Source organism: Aythya marila (assembly GCF_965140915.1).
Source record: "Aythya marila genome assembly, chromosome: 3".
Lineage (NCBI taxonomy): Eukaryota > Metazoa > Chordata > Aves > Anseriformes > Anatidae > Aythya > Aythya marila.
Genome location: NC_139044.1, coordinates 60,966,809 through 60,992,703, shown reverse-complemented (window position 1 = coordinate 60,992,703; position 25,895 = coordinate 60,966,809). Strand labels below are relative to the sequence as shown.

General features: G+C 39.3%; 1 protein-coding gene across 2 annotated transcripts in view; it reads right to left on the bottom strand.

Moving 5' to 3' along the window:
* The window catches only part of ZNF292 (zinc finger protein 292), a 58,466-nt gene that overhangs the window by 10,571 nt on the left and 22,000 nt on the right, over window positions 1–25,895 (bottom strand). The window contains exons 2-7 of one of the 2 annotated variants that reach the window (XM_082758331.1): window positions 18,696–18,850; window positions 17,554–17,632; window positions 15,330–15,465; window positions 5,592–5,794; window positions 2,599–2,735; window positions 771–912 (exon numbers count right to left, since the gene is read on the bottom strand). In XM_082758331.1, the coding sequence (XP_082614457.1) occupies window positions 771–912; window positions 2,599–2,735; window positions 5,592–5,794; window positions 15,330–15,465; window positions 17,554–17,632; window positions 18,696–18,850 (852 nt within the window). Of the gene's footprint in view, window positions 1–770; window positions 913–2,598; window positions 2,736–5,591; window positions 5,795–15,329; window positions 15,466–17,553; window positions 17,633–18,695; window positions 18,851–25,895 lie in introns of those variants that run through there. The other variant, XM_082758332.1, reaches the window with a different exon arrangement.

Sequence of the window (25,895 nt, the reverse complement as noted above, 5' to 3'; positions counted from 1 at the left end):
AAATCATCTTTAAGATTAGAAGCCCATGATGAGCCATGCCAGAGCACTGCAAAAAGAAAAAAGCAACTTTCATACTTAAACTGCATGGACTTACAGAAATCCTCCAACTAAAAACTTTTGGAAGAGTTAAACTTAGCTATAAACCTGAAATAATGCAACTACTGATAAGAAACTAGGAAAACGAGATAAAAAAGTAACTGAGATATATGAACTGAATTTTTAATGCAACACTGGCTCTAAGTCCACAAAAGGTAAGTACTGCATTTATCAAAACAAACCGTATTCTTTGTGGCTTTGGCTTTTGTGGGATTGACTTTTTTTTTCCTCTTTCAACGATTTTCTTATATATTAATACAGAGCCTTCATTTAGTCTCCATCTTTTAAAATATTTGAAATATGGAAAATAATGAAGGGGAATATTAGGACCTGGCAAAAAAAAAAAAAATTACCGGACATAGACAATTGCAGAAGTCTACAACTTCACCTTTACATTTTATTTCATCTCAGTTGTGGCATCCAGATCCTTTGTTTATCCTTTTTTTTTTTTTTTTCATTCCACTGGAACGAAGAGTTCTAATGATTTAAAATGAATCAACTTAGAGTTTACCTACGCGAGGAGGTTGCTATGGTCTTTCCTAAAACCAATTATGATTGCTCCACAGCTGATTCTATACAAAGAGACTGCATGTCTAAAAGCAGCTATCATTAATTTTCCTGCTTACAGTTCCATTTAAAGTCCCATCAAAATATTCTTTCAGGATTGTCCTTACCTCTGAATTAATTACTTTAATCAGGAAGAAAATGTGATAAACAGTCTTAGTTAACACAGAAAGTTGACGACATCTCTCTAGATACACTTGAATAGAAGGCTCTACCCTTTGCTGCAGTTTACTCCAGAAAAGAGTCAGTTCCCTAGAACAAGAGAACAATATTTCAAGGCCAGCAACACAACCACTAATCTGATCAGAAGAAATGCAAGGTTGAGAACAGTATCTATTTTGTGTTTGGGAAAATAATAATATGAATTTATTCACACCTTATCATATAGAGAAAAGCTTTTATACTCACATGATTAATATTTAACTTTCAAAACTATCACAATGGCTCAATTCCAGAAGAACAGATCAGAAGAAAAGCAGTAATGCCACATATTATGCTACAGAATTTGCAGACTCATGATGTTGTCTTGAAAAACATCTTGCAAAGTAGTTTATTCTTTACTAACTGGAATTTTATGCTTCTGTATTCTTAGTAATAACTAATAGCTATAAGAGGATGGCTTTTCTCTGTGGTACCAACATTTTTCTTGATCTGCTCTGCTTTAAGAGCTGAATTTTACTCTGTTTTAGTGAGAAATTAGTCAGAAAAGACAAACAGTAATACTGTATCTACATTAACGCACTACTTCACCCCTGACATTAAACATTTCCTAAGTAACAGGTCCTCCTTAGGTGCAAATACCAAGGAGTGCTTAGTATCCTACAGAATGGTGTAACCCACAAATATTTATTATTATCTGTTAATGCAAAATCCTGCATGCACAGGTGCTCTGCTGCTGCTGCACATGGAAAAGAGGTGCACAAACAGAGCACAGCAAATCCTTCAGGAACTGTACAGGTTTGGAAGCACAACCACGCTGCGAGCAGATGGGAGCTCAGACTAGCAGCTCCAGTATCTGCCAACAAAGACCAGTTATTTGTTCCCACATCACTGAAAGCAAGCCCTAAACAACAAATATTTTAATCTAGCTGCTTACTCCAGTTATAGAGTGAACAGCACCTCCTTTTCCAGAAGTTTGACAGAGGAAGAAATATTGTGTTATGAAATAAGGACAGAAGGGAAAAGTATTTATGCGTTAAATTCATCATAATGCTGACTAGCTGCCTGCAGATATTAAATTCCTCATTTCTACAACACAAGATTATTGTCAAGAAAAATGATTAGTCAGCTACTAGTATTTGTTAATGCCTCCTCACACAGTACAGCCTTCAACCTCCCATAATGGAAGCTAATCTGATCAAAATCTTTTTTTTTTTTAAAGTCTAATTTTTTTAATCATAGACTGGTTTGGATCGTAAGCGACCTTAAAGGTTGTTTAATTCCAACTCCCTTGGCATGGGCAGGGACACATCCCACCAGCCCAGGTTGCCCAAAGCCCCATCCAGCCTGGCCTTGAGCAACTCCAGGGATGGGGCATCCACAGAGTCTCTGGGCAGCCTGTGCTAGGGCCTCACCACCCTCTGAGTAAAAAAATTTCTTCCTAACATCTAATCTAAACCTACCCTCTTTTAGTTTAAAACCATTACTCCTTGTCCTATCCTTACACCCCCTGACAGAGTCCCTCAACACTCTCCTGTGGGCCCCCTTCAGGTATTGTAAAGTTGCTCTAAGCTGCCCTGAAGCCTTCTCCTCTCCAAGCTTTTTTTTTTCTTTCTTTTTTTTTTTTTTTAATTCAAACTTTCCAACAGCATTATCTCGTTCCTGTTTAGCTCAGATTTTATCAAATAAAGAATGTTAACCTATGGCTTAAGCATCAGTTCTATCTTCGCGAAATATTTTTTGTTGTTGCACTAGACATAAAACAATATTCAAACTCACCAGGCACAGTACATCTCTCCTTGCTGCAGTTGGCGAGACAAAAATGCTGCACATAAAATTAGAGCACTTTTTTCATCTCCATCAGATTCTAGGTTACAGATCATTTCTAGAGCATCTTTGCAATCTACTTCTGCAATCTGTGAGGAAAGAAAACAAGACCAAGACTAAGCAAGTGGTTTCATTTACAGACATAAATGAATCTAAACCTTTACAAAAAGACAATTTAGAACTTAGTGGGTAGTTAAATATCAAACTGAGATACATTTGAAAGCAAATCAGTGTGTTTCTAGACAGCATCAAAATTCATTATGCTAAGAGAAAAACTTTTTTTTTTTCCTGAATTGAATACAAACTTGTTTCTCAAAGACATTAGTCGTATGTCTGATGTCCCAGTTACTTAAACTTTTTGAAGTACAGCATTAGTTTTTCCTACATACTACATGCATATGGTAAGCGGAATAATAAGCAGATTTAGAACATTAAATCGCAGCCTAACACAAAAAGACTACTATTACCTGAAGTTCTAACCCAGTCACTGATGTTACTACTGTTTGAATACAGCAGGTGGTCGATAAATGAAGTTTAATGTGAGCATTCCAGTATTTTTTAAAAATCAAAGACTAAAAGAAAAGTGAAGCTATACAGCAAGGAGCAGATCAAGTAAATGCTTTCCTACAGGAATACTACAGTCTGCGCCATGTAATTTAAGCCACAATGTAAGCACTTAGTTTCATAGCACAACAAAGCAAAAACCAGTCACTCAGTAGTACTAGGCAATTGCATCAATAATGAATCAGCATCGTTGTTGTAACTACTACTGTCTATTTTGATTCTCAGCAGACTGATTTGATTACATCAATTAGCACATCTGGCAGGACATGCTGGTATTTATTCTTCGATGTTGGCAGCTGAAATTAAACTTGGCCATTCCAACAGCACTACCAAAAGTCTCTTTTGAGTAATCAGAAGAAATCCCAAAGCAAGAAACAAAAGCCCCAACCCAAATAACAAGATACTTTAGTACTTTGGATAGGGTGACAGCCCAGCTTGGTTTGGCATGATGGTTATCTAGCTATTTCCCCAGCAATTAAGCTACCATTCTGAAGAGTACAGCAACTCATTTTTTTCCTCTAAATTGACACTGTAAATCTGCTAATAACCCTTCACTGAACTTAGGCTTAAGAATCTCAAATTCATCTTCTAAAGAAAACCGTTTCTCTCAAAACCTCAGAGAGGATGGATAAACATAATTGTCATACCAATTCAGACTGAAGGTCTGCTTCACTCAGCACCCTCTCTCAGACAGAGACTCTCAGTTAAAAGCTTAGGGAAGAACACATGAAGCTGGTTTTAAAAATAAAAGGATTTTTTTTTTCTGATACGTTTTTCCAGCCTCTCTGGATTTATATGGACCCAGCTTCCAGCAATAGTCTGTACAGATCAAGCCACTAAGTCTGTCAGTCTAAGCACTTCAACGTCCTGCAGATTACAATTCTCCACATTTTTTAGCAATTTAAGATGAAAATGATTGCAAATGCAACTTTTCTGCCTATTCCGAATTGATATCAAAAGCTCCATAACGTTTCCAAGTGATCTGTGCTTTTTGTATTTACCTTGAATTTCCATTTTCTCCTACCATTCTCAGGCTATGGAAGGGCTACGAGCCCTTTCAGTTCAGAAGCCCACCTTGACACATTAATAGTGTACCTGCCTTCTGTTTGTAATACGTGAACTTCCCAAAACAATTAGTAATACTGCAAACAGTGCTGCCACTGAAGCTTCAAAGCTAAGCAAGCCAAGCTAAGCAAGCCAAGAAATACCTGCATTAGGTTATCTGGGATACCTCAGTTCTAACTCTTCTGTGTGCTAAGAAACACGGGATTCACGATTCATTCACTGACTGAGCCCAGTCTGCTTTGGGAGCGTGGCAGGGCTGAGTAATGAAGGAAGCATGTTTGCAGGGTCACACATTCCAAGTTTAGCACGCTAACACAAGTACAGTCCTGTCACAGCCTCTCCTACGGAGTTCCTGCTGGGATCACTGAGCCTGTTCTGAAATGGCCCCCTGCAGCCAGAGGTGGGAGTGTAAGACCGATCCTACCTCCGTCAGAAGAACATGCCCAGGGAGATGCTGTCATCTTAGAATTTAGTCTATATCTCGGGTAGGAAGCTCTTCCAACTCTAATCATTGCATAATTTTCATCCCTTTAAGACCAATTTCAACATGCTTAATACTTATTACGAACATAAAAGATGATAGAGACAAAAAACAGCAAAGAGATGCAGACAGACAAAAAACCCTGACAACTGAAGTTAGTTTTCCTTTATTTTCCTTTAAGAAGGAAAAAAAAAAAAAAAAAAAGCTCCAGTAAAATTTTGGGGTTGAGTGAGAAATGGAGATGTCACCTGAAAGAATGCAGAATAGCAAAGCTGTCATCTCTTTTTTGACTTTTGCATTTAAAAATGAGAAGAATTTTGTATTTCGAACCAGATCAAATATCTGATTTCACCTGCAATTTCACCTCCTATTAGAAGTAAATTGTGATTTCCTGACATGGGTCAAAACCATTCAATTCAGAGGAAGAATGTACAGTAGCACCTAAAGGGCTCCACTCTACGTGCTAGATATTATGCAGAAAGTTACAGTTAAATCAGTAAGAGTAGAAAAATCATTATCTCCACTTCAGGAAAAGGAACTGAGGTACAGATTTAAAACACTCTATGCAAAATTAAACGTAACGTTGTGGCAGAGGCACAAAATGCCTTCTAGTGACCTAATACTGCACCTCCACAAGCGTTCCAGTCAGGAATTATTTCTGATCAGTTTAGAAGTGCCTTAAACACAAAGAAAAGCAGAACACCCAAAGTATGTTAGATCATATTTTAAAACTAAACATCTTCTACATAAAAAACAGCCTAACTATATCTAGTGAGTTTATTATTATTAAAGAAAGAAGTCTAAAAAAAAAGTTCTTTATTTTTTTTTTACTTACTTCTTCCATTAGCTTTTCATTTGGTGATCCTGAACAAAGACAGACCAGGTAGGTTTGCTTGAAATTGCCTTTTGCACTAATTTCTGGATGATCAGAGCACAGTTTTGCCAGGGCAGTAGCTTGCATTAATTGCTTTGTTTTCATTAGGTGCTTAATACGCATATCCAGCAGGACAGGGCCTTCAAACACTAAAAATTCATTCACTTCAAAGAAAAACAAGCCAAAATGTTACATACACGTTTCATAGCAGATTACAGAATTAACAAATCACATTTACTCATTTGTGGTTAGCCCAGAAATTCTATGCAAATCATAACAGGTACAAAAGGTACGAAGCACAGACGATAGAAAATCTGAGAACTGTACTTGTTTATTTATTACAAGGACTCCCTGCTACAGCAGACTTTTTATCTACCTGCAGGTTCTAATTCATTCTAATTTCTTGGTAAACAGCTGCACACAAAACAGATTTAGGAAGCATTTAAAAATTAAAATGATTAGGTACCATTTAATTATAGCTCTACAGAAAGACAACAGAAAGTCCCAGCTCTCACATCCATCTTCATGCTTTTCTGCCATGCCATTGCTAAAAGTTGCTTTTTAAAGACCTTGATAGAAGGATGAAGGTGACAAATTATCTGAAATTCTCTGAAATGCTGTTAAATACTGCATGTTAAGCACTTACACAGTGCAGTCAAATTCTCTTTTTTTCAGTCAGGTTTTTTACAAAAAGAGGCATGTCTTGGATGCATACATTTGACTGTATATAGGTTAAAATTCAAAGAGACACGAAGGGCTCGATTTCATTCAACTATATCATGTAGATGCTCTGTTACCAGAGTTAAAACTCCAGTGTGCTGCTCATACAATCCAAAGCTAAGTGCGTCAGTGGAAGGCTTATGAATCCTACAGAAAAGGAGAGCACAGAGCACGGGTTGTTCCAACTCTTTATGAATACAGCTCAGGTGCCATCAAGGTCTTCAAGATCAAAATTACTCGAGCTCTGAAGCATGAGATATACTACTACTTCCAAAATATTTAAAGCTAATTATTTAATCTAGATATACACAATCAGTTTTATTTAATCCTTTTGACATCAACCACTACCCTGTGACAACTGTTTCCACAAGCCAGTTATGTACTGCATGATTTTTTTTTTTCAATTTCCCATATCTTAATTTAATGAAACAGCATTTTAAACAATAAACACATGCTTTCCCTAAATACCTCCTCTGTACCATTCTTTTGTGAAAAATTCATGATATTCTCCCAGTGTTAGGGTAAACTCTTGGTCTTTACTAAATGGGATTTTTTCCAGCCTTTGAGGATTTGCATCACCCCTTCCTGAAACCTTCTGGGCATTTGCAATGCTTATTTTTTGATACATATTGGTAGAAACATTCATTATATTCTCCTGAATTTACTTGCATTGAATTTCACTTGCATCGTGTAGCCCATTCACCTGATTTATTATATTCTCTTGATTTCCAATGTCCTGTTTGGTCTTGATGAAATAATTAAATAATTTCAGCATCTGTAACATTGATTAATTCAGTCTAGTATTTGAAATTTTAGTATATTGAACATGATGTTTACTGAAAGGAAAAACGATCCATCTTTTATTCTTTACTTCTTCCCATCCTAGTTAGCTTTTGATTCATGACTGTCTTTCATTTTATCTCATGATTTCTCCTTCTTCTAGCTGCTCATACAGGATATTACCGAAAGACTATCTTACAATCAAAATTAGGTCAACCATTTTTTTTTTTAATCATTTTAGTGCACAGAATTTTAGGGCAGGAAATACTGCCTTTTGCAAAGGGCAGGCCTGTTACACCCCTTCATTATTTTTACGCATGAAGATATCTGGTTGAATTATCTCAACCAACTTGGTAGTTATTTGTTCAGGATTCTTGTGCAACATGACAAATGATCATCCAGGGCTCACTGATGCGTAAGAACATTCAATCAAGTAAGACTTCTTTCTTCCCTTCTCTCTGTCGATGAAGATATAGCCAGTTCTTGAAGATACAGCCAGTTTTTTATCCACATGGAAACAAAGTAAGACTACGTAGCACACAACAGACAATTGATAGATGGTAGCCATTTTCATGTTTATTATAGTGCATTTCTGTTTTAAACAGCAGAGATGTTCTTTCAGTGTCCTTTCAGGTGCCTTATTACAAATGTTCACACTCTTGTCAACCCACACCTGACCTACTGATTAATTACAGCTGATAGGCTTCGCTTTGCTCTTCCTCCTACCAGGTAGGACCCGTAATCCCTTCACCCACAGTGTTTACGGTCAGCTAGTCTGCTTGGAATAACACTGGAACATTTTACCTTATTTCTGTAACACAATACAGGAAGACCATGGAGACTTTAAGCTAGGTTGGTAGCGCAGGACATTTCATTCTGATTTAATTACTACACTTAATATTTTAGAGACTTTGTTCTATCTACTAATCCTCAGTAATCCTTCCCTTTAGTGTTTACTGCTTCAGTTAGCTTACCTTACGTAATCATTAGAACATTTTCTGTTATCTCCTCAACAAGACACAGGAAGACCTTAGGGTTAAAGCTACATATTAGCTCTTAAGTCTTTATTCTAATCCAACTGATTATAATCATTACAGTTATGTTTTGAGTGAGCTGTCAAACGTTAAGTTTTAATTATATTTATTTCGTAACTGAATTACGTGGTGTATTTAAAGACAAAAGACAGGACCAAGGTTGAGGGAGTAAGTCCATGGTGGTGAACAGCCTCAAGTGTAAGATTTTATTTGTTCCTGGATTTATTTTTTGCATTTTATAAATGTGTTTTATAGTATGTTGTCTTGTTTAAAAGTTAGTGCAGACAAATTGCTAGTTTACTGTAACAAATATAACTTTATAAAAATACTCTGCTTTACATCTTTACAGGTCAAGGCAGTTAATCTCTGTGAGTACAGAACTTGAAGTATTTAATAAGAATGACAGTTTAATGATAGCATCATTCTTTGAAGAATTATTAAATGCTGTTTCTGAGCACTGTTCATTGAAATTCACAAACTTGTTTGTACAAGCCACGTGAAACATTCATTTAAAATATCCAGTTAACAGGAGAAGAAAAAAAACAAGCAGGTGACATCTGATGGATGGTACTCTGACCTGGGAACTCTGTCAAACCCGGTGATACTGGAATCTAACCTTTTGGGAGAGTTTCCCCATTATTCCCTTGCATGCCACAGTTGCTGTCTCAGGTCATACTACCAAGTGTTTCTACAGCAAGTCCACAAGAACTACTATGAGCTTTTATTACAGGTAATGCTTATAGCATACACACACAAAAAAAAGAGAAGAGGTAATCCTGAGATTAGTAGCACACAAGAGCGCACTAGCTGTGAGCACAGTTTTGTAAGTAAGAAGTTCTCCATGTGGACAGTCCACATGCATGTCACGTTTTGGCTGACTGGAAGACTTCCAGAACACAAAGCAATGAACATCTGCCTTAATCAAAGCACTCATAATCCTACTATCCTACCCTTTGCCAATTCTTGAGTAAGTCAATCTGCCAAAGACCTTTATTTCTTCTCAACCTCGCTCTGGCCAAGAAGGATGAAGGCAGGAGGTGAACGTACATGAGGACTATCCATCTCAAATCACTTCAGTTACTAGGGAAGTAACCTTCTTAGTCATCTTCAAGCATTAGCCCACGTGTGCGTTCACACTGGGGGTGACTCTGATCTGTACTTGATGCTTTGTTAATTACCTGGAGCTGAGTCTCAGAATCCTTCATGCAAACAACATCTCAGCACAATTCTGCTGAATGCAGCACCCATCCAGGATGCTTCTACGAGGGCACACTGTCTGATGAAAGGGTAGAAGTTCCAGGTGGCTGCTTTGCATATACCCAGGATGAAAACACTTTTTTTTTTTTTTTTTTTTTTTAAGTGATGCTGTTGGTATCATTTGACTTCTGGTAGCAGCGCTCTGATTACCCAAAATAGTTCCGTGCTGGCTATTTAAATTCTAGCCTGCCCTTTATCCACCTTGATATTCTCCAAATAGTGATGGTTGTGTCCTTGAACATCTCTTCAGTGGACTGTACTTCAGAAGTCTGCCTGCTACATTTAAATCTATGAAAAATTCAATAACTTCATTCTTGACATCAAGGTTTAAATCTCTAAGGATAATTGGAATGAGATTTAATAAATGCAGCCGCCTCACTTTCTGTACTGTTATCTCAGATCATTTTCCTCTGGACAATTCTTCCACTCACCCTCAGTACCAGATGAGGCGATACCAACGACAGTACAGCCTTAGGTTTTGGAGGATTTCATGATCACTGCAAGGAAATGACAACCTCTAGGATGGAAAGAAGGTTCATGCTGAAGAGCACAAGCCACACTGACAGAAACTGGTAGCAGAAGTGTAATAGTAGAGCATTTTTAGCCATTGTAAAGGTTATTACATAACTCAAAATACATAAGCCATATTTCAATTTTCAGTCTTTCAGACACTAAGCATTAAGACTGACCAGATCAGACATACAACTTCAAGAAAGGTAAATTCTGGTTGTGTAAATTCTAATTGTCATGAATTCAGGTGAGTTTTGATTCAAGACCAAAATCAGTACTGACCTAAAATTAAAATCAATAGTTCATTCAAAATTAAAATGGTAGTTCAGGAGGCAGTAAGACAAAGGACTCGCTATCACTTGAAGAATTAATACTGGACTGGTTAGGTAAGATAATGAAGCAGGGAAACATGAAAAATTCCTCACTCCAGATATAAACAGACTGTTCATCAGCATTCTGATGCAATTTCAAAAAAAAAAAAAAAAAAAGCCTTGCAGTTGAAACCTGTAGTAGTGACAGGTCCAGTCATCTTGAATTTCATGATGTGGAGGAGATTATATTTTCATGTCTAGTACGTATCTCCCAGTTTTTTCCTGCTTTGGTGCTGGGACTGGTTACTCCCATTATCTGAGGGATATGGGAACTGGTTGAGTGTTGGTCCACAGTAAAGAATGTTAGCAACACATTCACAAGGCATCCCTGAAATGTTGTATGAGAACACCGGTACTTTGCTATTGTCATGACCCAATGGGTTCATGTAACTCTGGGTGATCTCTGAAGTGTCCCCTTTAGAGATTATATGTACGTATGGTGCTACATAGCCAAAACATAAATTTGACGCATTCTTTAAAGGCACAGGAGACAGGTTTAGGTAGAAAAAGAACAAGAAAATTTGCATGAGGAATTTACAGATCCCAAGCACACTTTTAAGAGAAAATTCTCTTAAAGAACCACGATTTGAATCAAGAAGTTGCAGGGCTGTTTGTTGTGCATCAAACATTTTTGTGCGTCATTTTGGATGGGCAAGGCTCAGGAAAGAGAAGGAAGAAGTTTGTGGAACCGATGGGAGAATCTCTTTTTGGGCACTGAACTGCTCTGAGGGCAGTGGAAGATGGTGTGGGTGTTCTTCAAATGACTGTAGGTTGATTCATGACAGACCATTCCAAGCAGGTTCAGGAAACTCAAAAGGAGATTCTCACAGCAAATCTCATGTGACAGCCAAAAGCAGTGCTATCGACTCAGACGTCCATCCAAGGGGCCCCACAAATGACATCCCAAGTCCCTGTTGACACTTCGGTTTCTGAAAATAAGTTATCTTCAGAGTCACGGGTCAACAATAACAACAAAAAAAATATACCCCTCAGCTCATTAGGAATCCAAACTCCCATTTCCACCCTAGGACTCAAAGGCATAAAGAGAAAGCAAAAAGACAGTGTTGATGTTCCAGTTGTAGGAGGAGAGATTCGTTTTCTTCAGAAACAACTCGAGTGGGATTTCAGCATTGTAAGACTCGCCATAGAGGAGATTCTCTTTTATTTGGTAACATCTATCACACAGAGTATGATAGCTTGTTGACAAATTTGTCAACATTTGTAATCACCAGTGTGCTAACGAATTAGGGCAATTCCAATGTTTGTCACTCAAAGAGGTGACAAATCAAGCACCTAGAGAATATTTACAGTTTGAAAAGATTTTATGCATGTATACACACAAATCTGTACCCGTATCTCTTTTCCCAGGTGACAAGTGACAGGGCACAATAAAATGGTCTCAAATTGCATCAGGGAATTGGACACTAGAATTTCTTTGTGGAGAGGGTGCTCAAACATTGGAACAGGCTACCCAGGGAAATGGCAGAGTCTCCTTGCCTGCAGGTATTTAAAGACACGTGGCCATGGCCCTCAGGGATGTGCTTTGGTGATAGGACTTGGTAGGTCAGATTCATGGCTGGACTTAATGATCTCAAAGATCTTTTCCAACCTATATGATTCTACAATACCAAACAGATAAATGCTTACACTAATTGTTATTTAAAGACTGAACTGATCAAACTTGACAAATGATAACATCTCAGTGTAACAACACTTGGGAACTTCTGCAATGTTGCCTTCACTGTTTGATGTTAAGAACAAAAACAAGATCTTGTAAAGAAAGTTTACTAATATTCTGAAGATTGTTATACAAAAATTAATGTTGAAAACTGCTGAGAGGCAGCTGTCCAGTGAAAGAGTGCTAATTGGTAACCAGTGGGAGTGCTGGATTACAGACAAGAAAGAAAACTCCCTGTGTTTTTGAGTTTTTATATTACTAAAATATCCTTCAAATTAGCAAGAGAGCACAAAACAATGCAGTATTACAGAACAGCAGTAGCTAAAGTACAGCTTATCCATATTCTTGATATTCAGTTGATATGTAATATTACAATCTTGCCACTGATAGAAGAGATTAAAAAAAACATAGCAACAGGACCAAACGGTTCACATTGGTTAAATGGATGAGAACATGGTATAAAATGATGGAAGGCAGACTGACAATCACCAGACTACAAACCTACCAACCTGGACCTTCAAGTTGAACAGAATGAGGTTACAACATGAAAATAACTTGAGTTATACTAACATCTAGGCTTAACGAGTCTCAAAGCCATACAGAAATACTAGTACAGACGTCAAATATGTTTTGCACATTGGAATCATTACCTGAATGGGGATGCAAACACCTTCCAATACAAAAAAAAAAAAAGAGTCAGAGAAACTCATAAGCACCAAGCACACTATCAATGGCTTTTTTTAAAAAAATAATCAATTTTAACACTGAACAGAATTCAGAAACAGAAAAACTCATCAGTAGCTTCAGAATTCTCTCTCTCCTGAATGTCATGTACACTGCTGTTTGGCTTTCTTTGTGGAAGGGGTAACTCTTTCTTTTGATGAGATTTTATCATGACATGTAATCTTTTGTAATTTAGGTAGGTACCATTTTCTACCATCAAGACAAGTAATGACTAACAGGAGTTGCTCAAAAGAGCAGTCAGTCGTAGGAAGAGATGTCCTTGAGCAAAAAACGTTCAGGACTAAAAGGAATCCAGAAACATCAGGAGAAGTCTTCATAGGAAAACACTGATAAAATGAATACTCATCACAAGATTCACAAGCAAGTTCTAAAGGAACTCAAATATAAGACAACGATACACTAATTCCAAATTTCTCATAGAAGTACCCTATTGTTGCTAAAAGGCTCTTGACGTGAAGCTAGTAAAAAAACAGTATCCAAGGGGATTCTGAGAACTGTGTAACAATCCAACAACTGTATGAGGTACATAATAAATGATTAAGTGGCAAAATGCAAATCCTGCAGAAGACTAAATATAAGCTTTTTTTTTTTGATTTAAAACAGAATCGTGCTATACATTTATTGTATTTATCTGAGGGAGTTACGAGACTGAGGATAAGGAAGATCCAATTAATGTTCTAAGGGCATTAAAAGAAGTCCCTCAGAACCTGTAAATATACCAATCTTGTTATTAGAAACCAGATTGTTATATGGATAAACTATTAGTTAAATGAAAAAAAAAAAAAAAAAAAAACTCTCAGTGGGTTCTATGAGGATCTCTACCAGGACCTCTGCTGTCCAGCATTTCCATAAGTATTTGGAAAAAGGGGAAGAGTACAAGCTGACAAAATCTGCTGACAAAGTTTATTTAAAAAGTCTATTGCAGAAGACCGGAGGACCACAGTACATTAAGTGACATAATGCAAAATGCACAGAACCACAGAATGGTTTGTGTTGGAAAGGACCTTGAAGACCATCTACTTCTATCCCCCCTGCCATGGACAGGGAGACCTTCCACCAGACCAGGTTGCTCAGAGCCCCATCCAGCCTGGCCTTGAATGCTTCTAGGGATGAGGCATCCACAACTGCTCTGGGCAACCTGTGCCAGGGCCTCACCACCCTCTGAGTAAAGAGTTTCTTCCTAATATCAAAGCTAAATCTCACCTCTTTTAGTTTAAAGCCATTCCCCCTTGTTCTATCACTACACTTTTTGATGAAGAGTCCCTCCCCAGCCTTCCTGTAGGCCCCCTCTAGATACTGGAAGGCCACTATAAGGCCTCTCCCCAAAGCCTTTTCTTCACCAGGCCTAACAACCTCAACTCCTCCAGCCTCTCTTCACAGGAGAAGTACTCCAGGCCCCTTGACCATCCTTGTGGTCCTTCTCTGGACTAGTTCTAACAACTTGTTCTATCAACATTCAAATGTTAATAAAACACTAAAGTGATTTTTGTAGGGTAAAAACACAACAACCACCTTATATGCAGAAAAATAGGCTGTGTGTCAGGGAAAAAATCTAATACTGTAAATTAAATATTCAAGAAACAAAGTGGTACTAAACCATTCAGTTTTAAGAAAAAACTGGTCTCTTGTATCTCAAGCAAAAAGCAAGTCTAAAGTTAGGAAATAACATGACAGGAACACAGAACGAAGCAGGAATTCACTACATATACATGTTGACTCATCTCATTTAGAAATGGGACGGTAGAACTGGAAGACAGTATGAAAGACTGAAGAAACTACAGGAGAAACAGAAGCATAGGGATATGATAGCAGTCTAATGAATCATGTCTTACTGAAAGGATGCATTCATTAAAAGATCTGAGTAACAGTTCACTTTATTTTTTTTTGTCAGTAGAGAATACCACACAAAATAAGCAGGTGTCGGGCTAAAAGGAGGCTGACAGTAAGAGGAACTGCTTTACTTGATGTGAGAACTGTTCAACTCTGCCACAGACACTTCTGTATGCCAGTTCATACAGATTCTAAACCAATTAGGCAGCCTCAAAGAATCATACCAATCAGCCAAGACTCATTAACACAAGGATACCAACTCTGAATTGCAAATCTCTGGCACCTGAAATAAAACATTGGGAAAATATCATTGTACACCTAACACTGTTCCTATACCTTTCCCTTTTCAACTGCTGGGAGCCAATCTCAGAACTGTGCTGTAAATTAATTTTCAGTGCTATCCCACTTTGCATTTCATAGCTCAGTAAATACCACCCATTTTAAATATATTTTATGTAAAATAGTTTTTGAATACCAATACTGAACTAATCCCATCACAGAATAACCTATATGCAACCTCCCTTTCACGTAAGTTATAAAGAAAATGGCAAGAGATACCCATCTATTATTACATTTTATGCAAATTACTAACATGAAATTATTCGTACATTCTTAGGAACATACTGTTTTAATAATTCAAAGAGTCATACAAGTGCATTTTATTTAAAAAGCTTATAAATTATCACAAGCTATGTTGAAGATTAATTTAACAAAATAATATTCCAGAGTATTATAATAACGAGGCATATTTTTTTCTAATCATTTTGAATTTTACCTTTATCTGGATCCAACTGTTCCTGGGAAAGAATGCCACACAATATTGGGTTCTTCCACACTCCCTTCTCTTGAGTAAGTGTAGTTAAAATATGCAGTTCCCGGCTGCCATTTTCCATCAAATTTTTATGAGCCACCTGAAGGATACATTTTACAAAATGAAATGTTGTTAAAAAAAAAAAAAAAGAGAACATGTCTTTAATATTCCTTTATACCTTATGCTGATAACAAAACATCCACCCACCTACCAGATAAAGACTTGAATGTATATCAAAACTATCTTAACATTTATCCTATCAGTGTTACTTCTGCCTCCGCCTCCTAAGATTTAGGCAGAAAACCAAAGAAATGGAGCATCCCAAACTCACACTGTCATTTATCAACTAGAGATGCTACTTACATTTCTGAAACTAACTTTTGAAATATGCCCCCCTTTTGAAAACGGAGGTTGAGAAATCTCTTGCCCACATCTTTGTGTGGCATCAGCTGCCTCAACTCTTCAGCACTTGACTGTTTTTATGCACTGGGCACACTGAACAAAGTATTTTTGCAAAGGCAAAGTCTTAAGCTGTAAGACTTCACTTGATGGTTCTATACAAGGCAGACTGAATTCCTAAATCCAACCAAAATACCTTTTACTTCACTTAGATAGCAAGATTGATTCTGGAACCAGAGTTGTGTTTGGGAGCAAAGTAAATAGTCTAAATACTCCATGGATTAAATAGAAATGCGCAACTAACACTGGTCCTAGAATGAAGGGCTCATTTCAAGCTCTTCATTTTTCTTTTACTTCAAACCCGATCAGAAAGCTACAGAGCTTCCTGGCTCAAGCACAGCTCTTAAGAATTAATTTACATTAGGCAGATGCTAGTAAAAAGAATTGTTCTGAAAATCGCTTTGATTTTTTCTGCATTATTTAGGCTCAGAATCCTGTGGTAACCGTATCTCATCTTTTTCACTGTCATTATTTCATTCTCCTTACATCTCCCAGCCCCCATATTTCCAGCAAATTGCAGAATACCTTGAGTTGGAAAGGAGCCACAAAACCCCCGCACCCCTCTCTGCAGGGCTGCAATCAAGCCACTTGTACCCCAACCTACATGTACACATCCAGGATTGCACACCACCTCTGGTGCAGCATCTGGTATTTGTTCTTGGCAATTTTCATACAATTTGTTATTGCCCAGTGCTCTTACCTACCAAGATGTCACTCTAAGGCTTCTTTACCCTCAAGGGAATTAACAACTCTTCCTAATTCAGTACCTCCTAATTTAGGCACTCAAACCCAGTGTCCAGGTCACTGATAGTGACATCAGCCAGTACTGATGAGTACTGGCTCTAAAACTGAGATCCGGAGAACACAGTGACTGTCTGCAAGCCTGATCTCACCCCATTTACTACAACTCTGTGAGCCCTACCCATAAGCTAATTGTTCACCCATGATACTGCATGCATGTTTAGCTGTATTTTGGACATTTTATCTAAAAGGATACCGTGAGAGACAGTATCAGAAGCTTTGCTAAAATCCCCCCAAATCCATGTCCACTGCCTTCCCTTTGCCCACTAAGTGGGATAGTAAGATAGTAAGGCATGACTTTCCCTTCATGAACCCATATTGTCTTTAACTGATGAATTCAGTGTTGTTCAAGTATTTTGCAATAACTCCCAGAATAATCTTTCCCATAATTTTGCCAGGCACCAAAGTGAGACTGACAGGCCTATAATTACCAGGGTCATCTTTCTTGCCTTTCTTGAAAATTGGAATAACATTTACTAGCTTCCAGTCGACAAAAAAGCAGAACTTGCTTCAACGCCCTTCTCTGAAAGCAGAGCTCTAATCATTAACCAACTACTGCCCTGTGGAAGATCTAAAAATCCCGAAGCATCTTTCATTCATAAAATAAACCTCAAATGAACAACAGCAAACAGTAAAAAAAAAAAAAAAAAAAAAAATAATAATAATAACAACTTCCACAACATTCAATTTCTAACAGTGTTGAGAGACAAGCAGCTTTTAAAACATGACTTCCTTTGAAGCATCTAAAAATATTTTTTCTCCAAAGCTGCTACATGAACTATGACATAGAGAAGTGATATGATTGACAGCAATTGCTTTGGAGTACATTGAATTTATAGCTGAAGGGCTTGATCTTTATCATCCAACAGGAAACAAGTCTTCAGCCATATTACATAATGTTACATGACATTACATGACCCAAACTCACCTGTACAAAAGCCTGAAATTCTTCCCATTTAGTTTCAGGTAAATCAAGAGGCAGACACAGTAAAAGTTCAATACAGCTTCTGGAATGCAAATGTAAATATTATTTGAGGCATCTTTTTTAAATGGATACTAAAATAAAGAATTGTTGATCATACAAAATGTCGAAGTCACAAAATTATTTTTGTCTGAACATATAAAGAGAAGGTCCTGCGTACTCTTGCAGAACCTATAAAAGCAGGTTTTCTAAAAACAACTAATTCCAACAAAACAATGGATTTGCCACTGAAGTCCAACCCTGTAATAACCTTTGTAAATTGATGCATTTTCAGACTGCAGGTGGATCAGTAGCAACAAAAATGCTTCAAGCTAGAGATGCTGGCTTTTCCTACATCAGGGGAGTCCTTCTGCAGACAGCTCCATTGCTAACAACCAAAGACATTCTTTCTCAGATACACCATTCACCATGAGGAATGTTTTTGCAACTGTTATTATGCTGGCTGGGATAGAGTTAATTTTCTTCATAGCTGCTTGTATGGTGCTGTGTTTTAAGAGCTGTGACCAAAACAGTGCTGATAACACAGCCATGTTTTAACTATTGCTCAACAATGTTTGCACAGCATCAAGGCCCTCTGTGTTTCTCACTCTGCCTCCCATGAAGAGACCAGGGGGTGTGCACAAGGTTGAGAGGGGACACTGCCAGACAGATGGAGTGTTCCATGCCATATAATGTCATGCTCAGCAATACAATAGGAAAAAAAGGAGATTTACGTAAGCTAGTTGTCTTTTGCTGAGGAACTGTCCAGGCATCAGTCTACCAGGGGGAAGTAGCGACTGCCTTTACATCCCTTGATTTCTTCTGTTTTCTTTCTCCCATTCAGCTTTTCCTTTGCTTATTAAACAATTATCTTGGCACACAAGTTTTCTTGCTTTTATTCTTTTTCTTCTTCTCCTGTTACATTGGGAGTGTGTGTGTGTGGGGGAAGTCAGCAAGTAACTGTGTGGTGCTTAGCTGTCCAACAGGCTTAACCCACACCACCAACCTATTTAGATTTTTTTATAGATTGCAAACTGAACTGAGAGTATTTAGGAAGCAAAAAGTTAATACTATACAGGTTGGTATTAGTAACTGAAAAAAATACTCACAGTGCTAAACGTTCAAGCACAAAGGCTACATTTTCACACTCAGAGGTAAGATAAGGTCGTGCTTTGACATAGCTTCGGATAGCCACTGTATACACCTCTAAGAGGGGCAGAGGATCTTCTGATGTTTTCCATTTTTCTGCATATTCCAGCAAAGTCTGTTTAGGAAGAGAAACAAACACAAAATTCAGGAGCAATTACAGGTTTTTAATTTTATACTCCTCCCTAATAAAAAGTAACCATCAAGAAGGGTTATCCATCTCCTTAGTATGAATTACATGTTCTCAAAACATACTTTTTGCTTAAAATGTATTGTTTCATTAAAGATTGAAACTTAACCCCCACACCCCCTAAAAATTGTTCTCTGATAATCCAGTAATATTATGGCTGACACTTCCCCCAGTTGTATCACTGTGTAATTCAGTTTACATTCATTTTTGTCCAAATATGAAGCCCAAAGAGCACGCCTGGGAACAAAGATACTCCTGTCCCCACCCTCTTCAATATTCACAATTGATGGACTGAAGTGTTTTTTTTTTTTTTTTTGTTTTTGTTTTTTTGTTTTTTTGTTTTTTTTTTTAAAGACACTCATCTCTACAGTTCAGCTTCTAAAGCAAGTAAATAACTTCTACATTTTTGGTAAGTTTTAATTTTCCTCTCTATTGCCATTTTGTTAATATAGGTATTTTCAGGATATTGCTTTTTAGGAACTAAGCATTTTAAAGACAGCATATACACCTGAAACTCAGTCAAAAAGCTGTTTTCCTATTTGCCATGTGAATACCTACAAAGGATGACTTAGAAATAAAACTAATTACAGTGATGCATACCAAACTGCAAGAGATGGAATAGCTACCACCACCAGAAGTACAAAAGGCTTCCATTTGTTTCAGACACACGTTAAGTTGAATTAGGCAAGCCTCGGGCAGTGCCATCTGACTGCAAGCCAATTCCTACGCTGTTGCATGTTGCCAACTGATGTAGTAAGATGATCAATGTTGCTGTATGCTTCTTGGGGGTGTAACAGGTAGAAAAATCACAATTTAGGTTGTCTAACAACCTGCTCAAAGCAAAGCTATTAGAGTAAGATGTCTGGAGTAACATCCAATGGATCTGTGAGTATCCTGAAGGACAGACATCCTACAGCTTCTGCGGGCAACCTCTTCCTGTGTAGGACTAACATTTACTGTGATTCTTCCCCGCCAGTACCCAGATGCAGTCCCATAAACATAAAGGGATTATTTCCCTCAGCGTGCTGGCTGCAGTGCTGTTAACACAGCTCAGGGTGCAGCAGCACTGCTGTGCGGGCACACCGCTGGCTGTTCAGCTTTCTGTGCACCAGTTCTCTGGGGCTGTCCCAGAGAACTGCTCCCCAGGCTGCAGAAGCACAGGGCTGGGCTGTTCCTTCCTGCACGCAGGGTTCTGCATCAGCAATTCCTCCAGGCTGCTGAGGTCCCTCTCAAACAATATCCTTGACCTGTAGCGTACTGAGTGCTTCCACCTAGTCGGTATCACCTGCAAGCCTGCTGACAGCGTGCTCTGTCCCCTCAGCCAGTTCACCAGTAAGTCAGCGGGACAGGATTTTCACCAGTGTTGAGCCTTGACAGGACGCCACAAGTAGCCTGCTGCCATCTGGACTTCGTACTACTAATTACAAGTCTTGGAGACCCACAGTTCAGCCACCTCGTTATATTGCCTGGGTGAGCGGACTATTTCATGGTTTATAAGGAGACTGGGAGACAAAGTTCAAGGCATTGCTGATGTCAGGTAAAAAAACCCATCTGCTGCTGTCCCCCCATCTGCAGAACCAGCTGGTTCAGTGTAGAAAGAAATAAAGTTTGCCAATGTGAAAGCATTTTACATAGCTCCTACCATCAAGGCCATTTACCAAAATTCATGCTTTCCTTTTTTTTTTTTTATTAAGGTCACCTGTAATTAAAGCTTTTCTAGACAATATTGGTTCAACTCTGACAAGGTTTTTTCTGGCAAAGAAAATCAATCCTGTCAGAGCCCTCTGGGGCCCTCAAACCTCTTCTGCTAAAGAACCTCCCATACACCTGAGTAAAAACCAGAACCAAGTGTTTCTCAGCTAATTTGAAATATGCAAATATTACATTTTTATTTTAGCATGCAAATATAACAATCTTAATGAACTCTTTATGCCTGGGATATGATGCAATTCAAACTATAAAATCCAACTTCGAGCAGGCTGACTCTGGCATTACGTGTTAGAAGAGAGCAGAACATTAATTCTTCAGGAGAGACAAGTCCATCGCTTTTAAAGACAAGACAAAAGAAAACTAGGTTTATTCTAGTCTTCGACTCTACTAAATTGAGCATGAGTTACATTCAGTATTGCCTTGTCTACGTTATACATCTGCCCTCAGTTAGCTAGCAGTACTATTCAGAACATGCTTAAAATTCTTATTTGGTGGTATCCAAAACAAGCTCTCTCCATAAAAACTTTATCTGTATTAAATTCAATCAAAAAACCCACCCTGTTTAATGTGGTTATTTGCAGTCATTGTACCAAAGCCTGGTTAGAGCACAGACAAAACATAGACCCAGGGTATTCCCGTCAAGGATAACAGAGAAAAACATGCATTTTTTGGCAAACAGCTTCATTGAAACTGATTTTATCTTAAAAGGAAGCCTCAATACAAAGCCACCTTTAAGAGAAGTCACACACTCTACCTTCTGCTGCAACAGAAGATAGCTTCTGCAGCACCTAGTGCTCCCTGCTGGAACCCTGGATGCTACCAGAATATTGTCTGCTTTACGATAGCAAATAATCTGATCCTCTTACAACAGCAGCTTAAAGGCACCACAGCCCATGGCAGAGCAATCAAGGGAGAGCAAAACACTGCAGAAGCAAGGAAGAGGCAGCAGCAGAGGAGGACAGGATAAACGAGCCACCAGTGCTAGCAAATGTCTATTCCTGCATCATTTGGCAAATCTGATCAATGTACTAGAACAACAAGATCATAAGAAATCAGCTTCAAGGAATCAGAAAATCACAGAATCGTTTGGGTTGGAAGGGCTCTGAAAATCATTTACTTCCAGCCCCCTGCAGTGGGCAGGGACACCTCTCACTTGACCGGGTGCTCACAGCCCCAGGCAGCCTGTTCAAGGCCAGGAAGCCTGCACGTCCTTGGAGGCATTCAGCCTCCTGGGATCCACAGGATGGGTGCTGCAACCACCCACAGCTTCTCTGGGCGACCTGTGCCAGGGCCTCACCACCCTTTGAGTAAACAATTTCTTCCTTTTAGCTACACTAAATCTCTCCTTCTTGTGCTGGGGCCCCAGAGCTGAATGCAAGGCTCCAGGTAGTCTCACAAGAGCAGAGCAGAGGGGGAGAATCACCTCCCTTGACCTGCTGGCCACCTGCTTTTGGTGCAGCCCAGGATACAGTTGGCTTTCTGGGCTGCAAGCACACACTGCCAGCTTCAAACTTCTCAACAACCAACACCCCCAGGTCCTTCTCAGGGCTGTTCTCAATCCATTCCCTGCCCAGCCTGTATTTGTGCTTGGGATTGCCCTGGCCCAGGTGCAGGACCTTGCACTTGGCCTCGTTGAACCTCATGAGGTTCGCACAGGCCCACCTCTCAGGCCTGTCCAGGTCCCTCAGGATGGCAGCCCTTCCCTGCTGCATGTTGGCCACACCACACGGCTTGGTGTCATCGGCAAGCTTGGTAAGGGTGCACTTGATCCCACTGCCTGTGTCACCAACAAAGATCTTAAATAGCATCAGCCCCAATATTGAACCCCAAGGAACACCGCTCGTTACTGAGCTCCACCTGCATCTTCTAAGAAACTCCAGCAAAGAGTCTCCCTCTTCCCAAATACTCACGCAGCCAGACATACTGTGATTTCTATTACTGATTTATCCTAGGTGACACGTTTAAGGATGCCAGTGGTAAAATTGCAAACCTGAAGAACAAGAACTGTAAGAATATCTTTTACATCATTCACTTTTTGGGTCAAGGAGCAACTGTTTGGACAGTATGCACAACAATACACCCACCTAGTTGAGTTGACAGAAGCATTCACGTTCAAAGAATGAACTGGATCTGAAGCTTTATTTGAATGCCACAGTTTTGCAGAAGAAAATGTTTTCTCATTAACCTGTTTCTTTCTTAAGAACACATCAGAGAAATCAATGCAGTATTTTTCACAGAGTATTACAGTATAGCATACAACGCACAAAATTTAGAAAAAGCATAACTGTGTAATCCTTTTTTGAAAAGGAATAAACTTCTCCTTTTAAGCACTCAGCGATGACATTTTTGCACTAGAAAAAACACGCAAGCACTTTGCATTAAAAATGAACAATATGGCTTAACTAATTCTACACTTTTTTGAAAGAAGTGAATCTTCCTCTCTGGTGAAAATGTGAAAGTTGTTGGTGACATTATGAGTAAGTGAGGAACAAACATGGTAATAAAGCATCCAGCATTGCTTACTGTTCACATGGATTCTTAAATTAGCCAGGAAACTTGCCTGCATTAGCACTGAATACAACCTCGCTGAAACAGTGAGGCAGCTTCATAATTAGGGATGAATTATTAAAGCTAATGTTGTCATGAATTACATTCCATTTTGATTAATTTGAAACAAGCTATTTCTCCTTTGTTTTGACTTAGAGCAAACAACAACAAAAAAATACAACTTGGTGGTAATCACCATATCAGATCACAGCAGTAGCAGGTTGTCGTACCACTGCCCTTTACTCTTATTCAGCTGATAGTTTAAACCCTTTACAGCCAACTTGGCCAACTGCATCTTCAGAAGCCCACAGCAAGCACCAAGATTAACACAGGCTTTGACACAGGAAAGAAGAAAGGGAGTGAGGAAGCAGGGAGATGTAACTTAAGCAACTGTTCATCTGAGAAGCATGACTGGAGAGGATTCTGGCCAGCTGCTGCGAAGAGACAGCAACACCTCGAAGAAGAAATTAATTGTGCTGGTAGACAGAAACCGAAGCAAGCTATGAAAAGTGACCACGCAGACAGCCCTGTAACAACCAGATCAGATCTCAAGTTTCATGGGGCAGGAAAGAGAGAGCTTGTAGGTAATCAGGATGCTGACAGATCTCCAGTAGGCACTATCGCAGTCTGATCTGAGTCAGGGAGGGTATTTAAGACCGCAGGCCTATTATGACAGAGCCCGGCTGGGATTCTCCCAGGTAATTAGGAACTTCACAGAATTATCACGTAGTCATTAACACCAGAAAACTGGACTGAGGAGGAATCACTGAAGCACTTGCAGAACCTACGAAAGCCCTACCAACACTATTCCAGTCCAAGTGCAGCTTAATAAATTGAAGTAAAGTTTTATTTTGAAAAAATGAGGTTTATAAGTAATCAACCAAATTAGAAGTAGACTTCATCAACAAATTGGCAAGTTTCAAAAATTATTTGGCATATTGGCCATCTGTTACTACCGCTACTGTTCTTTAAAAGTAGCAAGTGCAGACGCACACACACTGCACAAAGCGAGCAGGGAGGCTTGCACTCTAACATAGCGACACTGATTTCAGCATTAAATAGTGTTATTTGTATCTCACGTATATAGATCACCACTTCCAAGCCATTACATGAACTATATTAAGCACTTACGCCCACCACGCCCTTCAAAAGTATTCTTCAGGATGACAGATTTCCTTGTCTGGATGTCCCCAGACTATACAGCACTGCCACTGTACAAAGAAAATCAAATACATTCTGCTTTGCTAATGAATCATTGTTGTGTTCCGTTTACGACCATAAAAAGAAAGAATTTTACCCCCAGCCCTGGGCCTCATTAAGTTATTTATCTCCCTAGTCAGGACATGCTTGTTAATCAAGCCAAGTGCTGTATTCAGAGCACAGCAGCGAAGTTTTGTTCCTCTGTGAGACCCAAACTGCATTTTATTTCAGCTGCAGCGTACACACGAGAATGCTCAAAAAATGGAAGCATTTCAATTTGTGCAATTAAAAAAAAAACAAAACAGAAATGTCCTATCTGTGATTTAAGCTGTGGAAAGTATTTAGCCATGGGTAACGTTCAGACAATACATTTTTATCTTTTCCAACCTTTATCAGAGCGCTTACACAAATGCTTGCAGTAGCAATGCACCTACCAGAGGATGTGTTTGTTTCTACTTCCAAATGTCACACTGGGCAACCTCCTCTGCTGAGAGCAGCCCTACAGTACTGCAGCTGTGGGAAAAATCCGTCCCATACAAAAGGAAGGGATTACTTGCTATTAACTGCAGTTCCACATGTGCAGTCCACACCTACATGTTTCTTCAGCTCCTCAGCTCGGATTCTTTCCCCTTGTAGACAGCTGAGTAAAGGCAAGCTTGCCCCGGTATGCAGGAACGTGCCTGGAGCTGCTGCCTCCATACCTGCCCAAGCCCAGGGGACTAACCAGAGGGGACACCAGCACATCCTTGCTGGAAAAAGAGCACAAGCAACAAGTCCGAGCAAACAGCCAGGCTGAAGGGTGACAGCAGCACTCCCTGAGATGCCCCAGACACCTTCCCACCACGGCAGGGCTCACCCTTAGCTGGCGCACCACCACTGACCTCTCCTCCAGCACGTGTCAGTCACTGGCTGATCCAAAACCAAAGCCATCTTCACAAGAAGCATCAGAAGGGGCTGATTCAAGAAATAGGGCAAGCTTTATTCATTCACAGCTTGTGTTGTCAGCCTGATCGTGAGCGAATTAGAATGAAGCATGCTGCAGCTGTAAGCGTGTGGTCACGGCCTGCCAGGTCCCACTGCTGGGCAGAAAGCTGATCCACGTGGGGCTTGGTACAAGAAGGTGCCAAGAGCTGGATGGCACCAAAGATCGCCAGCAGCGATGCCAGAGATGCAGCAGCTTGAGCAGGGAACCTAAGGCACTGCGGCAGTGACTCCTGAGTACTCGGTCTTGATGTCTCCTTTAGGAACGGCAAGGCCAGGTGAATTCTCCTTCACGTACCCAAATACTGAACTGGATGGGGCAGGGGAACAACCTCTAGCAACACTTCAAGGGTAAAGAAGTTTCTCTCTTCCATCAACGTGTACCTAAATCCACACACATGCAAATACACATGCAAGTGATCATATTAAGACAAGTTGCCTTTCAGTTACATTTTTCTTCATTTGGGACTACAATAATTCTGCTATTCTCAAGCCAGGCAAATTTGTTTGTTACCTGAAAATAAATTAATTTTAC